The sequence below is a fragment of the Thalia democratica genome, chromosome 4, assembly GCF_965202585.1.
Source record: "Thalia democratica chromosome 4, ktThaDemo2.hap1.1, whole genome shotgun sequence".
NCBI lineage: Eukaryota > Metazoa > Chordata > Thaliacea > Salpida > Salpidae > Thalia > Thalia democratica.
The window spans coordinates 25,209,460-25,217,566 of record NC_139168.1 but is presented as its reverse complement, the minus strand read 5'-3'; the positions used below and the strand labels follow the sequence as shown (position 1 = coordinate 25,217,566).

At 27.0% G+C, this 8,107-nt stretch overlaps 1 protein-coding gene across 1 annotated transcript; it reads left to right on the top strand.

Annotated features, from left to right (window-relative positions):
* The first annotated feature begins 3,475 nt into the window (after positions 1–3,475).
* On the top strand, positions 3,476–8,107 carry LOC145833171 (IQ motif and ankyrin repeat domain-containing protein 1-like). Its single transcript, XM_082940369.1, has 5 exons — positions 3,476–3,555; positions 4,568–4,694; positions 4,997–5,083; positions 6,778–6,906; positions 7,948–8,107. Exons 1-5 carry the CDS (start codon positions 3,549–3,551, stop codon positions 8,105–8,107), a joined length of 510 nt encoding a protein of 169 aa, XP_082796495.1. The 5' UTR covers positions 3,476–3,548.

Here is an 8,107-nt window from a genome sequence, read left to right as displayed (position 1 = left end):
TTAGGACTTTCTTGATCAATTATGATTACTAACTAGTTGAAAATGAATAAAAAGTTTAGTTTGTATAATGAAAAGCTTCTGAATTTCAAAACACAACCCTACGTTTTTCTTCAGTTTAACCATTCCACCATTGTTTGCTTTTCATACTAGCTTAAATGAAAAAAAAATCATTGTAAAATACATAATCAAATATAGTTATTAATATCCAACAAGTTTCTTTAACTAAAACATTAAAGTATAAAAAAAATATAAAATTATTAACAAATCGTTGTATTAATAAACCTTTGGACAAACAAAACTTACTTATTATCTTTTTAGTTAAGACAATAATCTCTAAAATGAACAAAAATTTTCCAAATGAAGCTAGCTAAGAACTGCTGGTGTTAAAATTAAAAACACCCGTTAAAAAATGTCAGTTACTCGAAACAAAAGTTCAAGTTACGAGTTTGCAAAGTTAAATATCGAAAAAGCATTAGGAACGTTGCGTTGGGAGGAATGCTTGAACTGAAGCTAAACTGTAAAACTATGCTAATTTACTTTTTTGATTTTAGAGTTTAAGCCTTGAAACACGCTGCTTTAAATGGGCCTATTCTTCAGCTGCAAAACTACGTCTAAGTAACTTTATTATAAAGCTGAGGAATTGAGCTTTAAAATGATATTAGATTTTTTATATTAGCTTAAAAAATAAGAAAGTTATGTTATCATGAAGTTGTACAAAAAGTACAGCCATATATGTACATGAACGTCGTTAATTTCCCTGCTAAATTACTTTTTTTTTTTTTTTTGTATTTGTTGTTCAAAATGTTAGTAAAATTGGAGCTGCAAGCTCAATCTCTGTGTCAGCTGCATCTTAAATGTTTACAAATTTTCAAATTTACAAAAAATGTTGAATAGCTAAACGTTAAAGCTGCATGAACTTTCAGCACCAAGTGAATTAAATCATGATCGTTGTAAAATTTACTACAACGCGAGAAAAAATAAGACAAGTTGAACTCGAGGAGGGAATACTCAAGCAGAGGCAACTCGAGCAGGAACAACTCGAGGAGGGGCAACTCGAGAAGGAACAAACTCGAGCAGGAGCAACTCGAGCAAGGAAAACTCGAGTAGGGGCAACCTCGTTTTTTTAAGTTATTTGCGTTTTTTTTTTACTAGTTAGACAAGTCGTAAAATTAAGTTAGTAAATTTATATTTGTGCACACACAAAAACTTACATGGACATAAATAAAAATTAAAGCAGATTTAGTTGTTAAGAATGGGTGATGATATACAAAGGTATGAGGTATACTTTTTTTATATTTAATTTTTATGTTTTATATATTATTTGATTAAAAAAAAGGTTCTACTTTTCTTTCTGAAAAATTTGCTATTTCCTCATATTACCTTGATGATTTTAAAGAATTTAAATCTAAATGTTTCAAGCTAGGGTATTTTTTTACTTGACAATGTCAATCTGCAGCACCCTCTAAAAGAAAAACCACGCGACGCCACTGAAAAGCATCAAATAAAACTGGCAGAAAAAAATTTGAATACTTTTAATGCTTACATTCAATAACTTTAGTACATTATCAACTAACGTTTCTAAACATACAAATTTTCTAACATACGATAGTTCTGAACCTAATCAATTTTTTACGCTTAAATTATTCATTGTGCTTTACTATTAGAGTTAGTTATTAAAAACAAAAACAAATATACTTACAAATAGTTTAATTTGTTTACAGAACTCAAGTTTTGATACAATTCATATTAAAATAAAGAAAATAGAGCAATAAGTTGGCCTCCTATAAAACTCTTTAAAGTATAAAATTTATATTCTATAAATGTTTAGAGTCTATAAAGTTCCCTATATAATTGAATGTAATTGAAGTTCTCAATTGATTGTAAAAATTTATAGATTTCTAAAAACCTTTACTCTATAAAATTTTATTTCGATGTGTATAGCGTATAACTCATGACTAAGTTTATTTATCCAATAAGTAATTTAAGTCAAATTCTTTAACTTTTTATCTATCCTCAATAATATAACAATTTGCTTACTTTGATAACCTAAGAAGTTTAAAATTCTTAAATTTTCTTTATGGCTGTAGATGTTGCAATTCTTTATACTATTAGATTATACTTTTAATAATGACTTATAAAAAAACGTGAAAAAAAAGTTTGCGTAATAAGTTTGCATTTTAGTTAGATAGATAGTTATATTATCAATAGATAAAAAATTAAACAACAAGATCATTAAGAAATGAAAAGCTACGTTTCTGTTTTGTGTTAGGTTTTTTATCTAAAACTTATGTTGTTAGTTTATTGAATGACAAAAAAGCGCTCAAAACATTTGGTCCTAGGACCTGGTGCACAAGAACCTTTCGGTTATCGAATCGTACACAACAGATACATTTTAACGTCTTGTCCAGGACATACTTTTTATAAACTATTCAAACTACAAAAAATTACTTTCCATTATTTTTTAAAACTCAAGTTAGCTGACATGAAAATATTTTTCTATTTCAGTTTAAAAAAACTGACAAAATAAACAATAAAACTTGAAAATATTTTGAATATTTTTAGCAAATGCTTGATAATAAAGACAAAAAATATCCTACGTAACATCATTGAAAGTTTTCATTTTTGAAGCATAAAAATAGTTTTTATTATATCAAAACCAAATTAAATTATGTTGATTAATTTAGTGTTTTATTATTGTTTTAATTTTGTTTTTAGTAATCTTGTTTCAGTCATAGGATTTTAACTTAAGATTCTTTTTATATTTAGAATTTACAGACTGTTACTCAATCTCACAACATCTTAAATAAAAGGAAACGGATTATTCTCATTAAATTTTTTGTTTTATATTTTTTGTTTTCTGTATAGTCTAAGTAATTGAAAAAAAAGATAAATAAGTCAAAGATGTTTCATTCGTTGATGTATTCAAAAAGTTTCAAATAATGTTGTTAATTGATAAATAAAGTTGTACAAATGTATTTCTTAACTTTAGCTTACCGAGAGGGTTTTTAAAGAAATAAAATAATATTTTTTGATAAAGCTATTATAAAAAACCGAGGGCTTGTGGTCTGATGATCAAATTAGTATGATCAACCATTTTGTTAAACTTGAGTTTTGTTTAACGGCATACGAAAGATACTTTTGTTGATTAAAACTATTAAAGAGTATTGTTTAAATTTTGTAAGTATACCCATTTAAGTTATTTGCAATTAAATACATCGTTTACTTTTCGATTTACACAAATGAAATAACAAATATAAAACTAAAAACTTACTTAGAGTTAGAATCCTTCCCACGAAAAGCTTATTAGCAATGTTCGTCATAATAGGCTGAGTAAATAGCAACCTTTACAGACAAATTTGAATGAATTTCAGCGTCCATTGTATTTGTTCAAGTTGGCGTTTATTTAAGTGTGTAAATAAAACTTGCTTTTCTTGAGCTTTAAACTTGTTTGCATAAGCTTGAGTGATAAGCAAATTTTTGCTTTACTTTTGTTTCAGTTTTGTTTTACTTTTATTTTTGGTATTACGAAGCTAGTAAAAACTTCAAATATGTCAGGTTAGTTTTTTATAACTTTGTATTTTATTTAGCTTTTTAATTTAATCTAAAATATTATAAAACGTAAATTTATTTCTTACCGTAATAATATTTGTTGATTCTTTGGTTTTAAAACCACCAGTACATAAAAAATACTTAGTATAAAAAATTCTTTATAAGTAAACTTGATAATTCTACTACATCTGAAAAAGGTTTAATTTGTTTTAAATGTTTAAAGAATTCGTTATAAGTTTAAAGCGAGCAAGTTAAAAAATTTACTTCATAACTTTTATATACTTTATACACTTTTTGCTTTTTACTCTTAAGTTAGTAATAAAAAAATTTAATTGAAAATAAGAAACAATTGCTTTGTTTGTAAATACTTTATTTGATAACGGCGTTTAGCTGTCTATAAAATATAAAGCTTTGACATCTTTATATATAAAAAGTTCAAATTATGAAAGTTTTTAAATTTAGAAGAGCTTATCATAGTTAAGTGCGTATGAAAACAGTCGCTTGATTTTTCTTTTAAAGATAACTAGTAGTTCTTTATAAACAAAATTGTTTTCTCATAGGTGCGATGCACCTTTGATAAACCCTGCTTTTAAATCGAAGTTAAGTATTTAAAATAATATGTTTTTAATAAAAGCAAAAAAAAACCTTCTTGGCACAGTTTTCTGAACTTAAATTAAAATACTTCGTTAAAAATAGGTAAGTTTAAGCTTTTGATCAAATTTATTTTTTGGATTTGATTTTTTGTTGACTTTCTAGATTGTTAAAGTGTAAAATCAAACTGTTTTTCAGAAGAGTTGAAAAAATTAATTTTATCCTAACACTAGTTAAAGTTGAGTATTTCAAACAGTTTTTGTTTCATAACAAACTATTGGTAAAAAAATAAGCTTCTTAAATTTATATTCTATTTTTAAGCAAAAAATTTTGTTAAGAAAAAGCTTAAATCCGACTTGTTTTGAAAATATCAAGAAGTTTATTTTTTTTAAATTGTCCCAGTTTCAAAACTCAAGTTGTTTTTCAGAAGAGCTGAAAGTCCCCTTCAAAGAAACAGCCGACGTTTTGTTGAACGACGAGGAGGGAAAAATAAAAAATTCAGGGAAATACCCTCTGCTGATAGACACCAGCGGAGCGGCTCTCACCTTTCTCAGGTTCTCTTGTTAGAATTAGGGCGGGAATAATTTTATTATGCATTTGTTGGTTTGTTTTATCAGGCGGTGTGGAAGATTTAAATGCGCTTAAACTTTTGTTTATGAGTATTGTTTTTATTTGAATGACAAAAACAATAATTTTACACCTAGTACAAAAGGTTGAATAAAACTTTAAACATAAATTTTTCGTGGTTGCTGTTTGCAATCTATTAACTTTCTACTCTCACAACACACCTATGAAATATACAAGTGAGTGGAAAAAATCACACCACTAATGAAACTTTCAATATTTGTTTTCACAGGTACAGGAACGTTAACTACCTGAACGCTCTCAACCAGAACGAAATGCAGCCAGAAAGAATCAGGCTGGCGCTCATCGGCGCCATCAGGTGGTTAAGTTTTTTTTTCTGATTTTGTTTTTAGTTGTGTTTTTTATTTTTTATTGAAGACAGTTACTTATAGTTATTAATTTTTTTTAGATAGTTTTTTAAGATTTATTTTTAATTTTGAAAAAAGTTACTGAGGTTTTCTGTCTGTGTTAAACTACTTACTCGTAGTTATGAAGTTTTACTAAGTCAAATATTTTTTAAAACACTTATAGAGTTTTTATTTACACCTCGAAAGGACTGATATGTGAACGTTTTATTTGTCTAATCTTTGCTGAATTTTATTTTAAATACATTAGTTTTAGTTTAACGTTTCAGAAAGTATGTTTTTGTTTTTAAAGAAATAAGACGGTTTTATGCAACAATAATACATTAAAGCAATCCTTATGTAACTACAAATCTAAGTTATTTGCTCTAAAAGATGGTTTATTGGCTACATTTTATGATTTTGTACCTTATTACTAGCTATTACCTGAATAAATGCTTTTAGTAATTTGGTGATGTTTTTTTTCTAATTTAAGTATGTGTGGTTTTTACATTGTCTTGTCACTTAATGATGACTAAAATTATTTTATTGTTATTTTTGTTTGTATACTACTATTTAATTTTTTTACTATAAACTGCAACAATACGTTTTTAAGACAAATCATAAAAACCATTTAAATCTCGAAAGTTCTAAATGTTGTACTAAACACGTAATATAACAGCTTTTCAGAGTGTTTACATGTGCACAGTTGTGTGCGTAAATGTTAACACAGTATAAAATGTGATTTAAAATAGCTGTATGTTTTATAGTTCATATTTTTGAACACTAATTGTTGTGCATTTTAATAACATAAGTCTTTTCTGTGCTAAAAATTATACCAAGAGTAGGTTTTGTTTTGTAGCATTGCAATAAATAAATTAAGATGTACAAAATGTATATGATCTGTTGGTATTATATTTTCTTAACAATGAAACCATTATTTCAAGAACTAATTAGTGATTTTAGTTGAAAGTTATACAACGAATTTTTTCGTGTATGTTTTGTATTGTTTTCACGATAGTAGGTGGCTATTTGATTAAAAAATAGTTTTTCTAAAAAAAGCTCAATTGTTTTTGGTTATAACTCTATCTTTTTTAACTTTGTTGAAAAAATTTAAGCTTAAAGTAATGTTCTAAAGCTGAATTCTAGCGTTAAAAACAAATGCTTTTTTACCTGTTACAACTATCTTTTGTTTTGTTAAGGTATGTTTTCGCTTTCCTGATGTAGTTTCAACGTTGATTGTTTTTTAAATAAAAAGTGCTTTTTTTGATAGCTCAATTGTATCAAAAAGTTTCAAAGCTAAGTGATTGACAAATATAAAATACAAAACATAAATCAGAAAATTCAATGTTAAGAAAAATGAATCGATAATCTGGGGATAGGAAATTTTAACGTAAATTTTATGTTTTTCTTTTTGTTAAGTTAAAGTTTTCTTAAACTTGTTACTCTAGTCGTTTCTAAACTGACTACGAAATTATTTTTACATTTTGACCAATTTACGATGTTTTTCAAAAAACACTAATCTGGTTCGACAAAAAAAAGCTACAATCTATAAACTCGTAAAAGTTTACTTGAACTAATCATAAATGCATGCATAAAAACCTACTGTACGAATTATGCTTGCTTTAAGAAATAAACTCAAGCAATTGCAAGTGTATATCATTTCAAGCAGACACGGCAAGCCGCTTGTGATTGACATGATGGATGCAGACTTGCTGAACGCAGTGACTGAAGCAGTCAACAAAATTCGACCGAACCTCATGCAAGACCTGCTGAGCAAGAAACTGCTCCTAGATGAAAAGTAAGTTGCTTTGTTCAAATTTGATATGGGGGATTTGCACAAACGTGCTTAGTATATTGTTCAAGTCTAAACAAGTTGTAACCAAAGTGTTATAGAGTTATTCTTATCAGAGCTATCAGAGCTATACGCAAAATGTTTAGTTTAAGCCCATTTCAAAAAATTTGTTTATTTTAATTAAAATGGGTTGGTTTTTTATATTTTTAAAAGTATAATACTTTTATTTACAAATAATACTTGGGCAACCAGAGCATTACTGTCGAAATAAAAAGATAACTATTTCTCATTATTAATGAAATCTAATCTCAAAACATAAAAGTGTTATAAAACTTTTTCTTTCTCTCATAAATGCAAATAACTTATAGACAGATTAAACAATTTGTTTGATAAAAAAAAAATTAAAACGAAAATAATAAAATGTGTCACTTTGAAAATATCATTTGAACATATGTTTTCAAACATGCTCTTAAACCCTCGTAGTTTTTTTTTAACTGTGCACAATAACTCATTAAAACTATTAATTTTTTAACAAAAAAACATTCCAGGAAAAATTTGTTTAAACTCTATTTTTATGCTAACTTTAATCACTTTTTTATAAAGGTTAGCTTACATGGATTAACAATTTTGTTTTTTAACAAATAAGTTAGCTGTAATTTAGAGTATACAGAGTTTTTAATCAACAGTCTACTCTTAAGGTTTTTTTCGTGTTCAAACTCTCGGTAAGAATATTAGTTTTAATCATTATTATGATTTTATATAAGTAAAAAGGTAAATAGACAATCGAAAATAAACTTAATAGGTCCGAAGTTTTTTTACTTAATAGCATATTTTCAAAATTCCAAACCATGATTTCAAATATTATGTTTATAACTATCACTATCAATAAATAAACGGACACGGGATCATATAATTTATCTTTTTAAATGTAGTTTTTTTTATATAAAAAGAATAGTAATCACTAAAACTTATAGCCTCACCGAAAGCATCCTACCCTTTTACTTTTAAACTCAAAAAATTCGCCACTTAGCGGACAATATGTTACAGCTACATGAGCTTGGTGAAGAGTAGCGATGAACAGATGTACCAGAGCAACAACTTCATGCACCAATTTGCAGCCAACTTCACCTTTATACTCGTCACCAAGATGGCCTCCCCCCCTCCACACGTCACTAAAGACATGCTTCCGGTTCGCGTCGTCATGTGA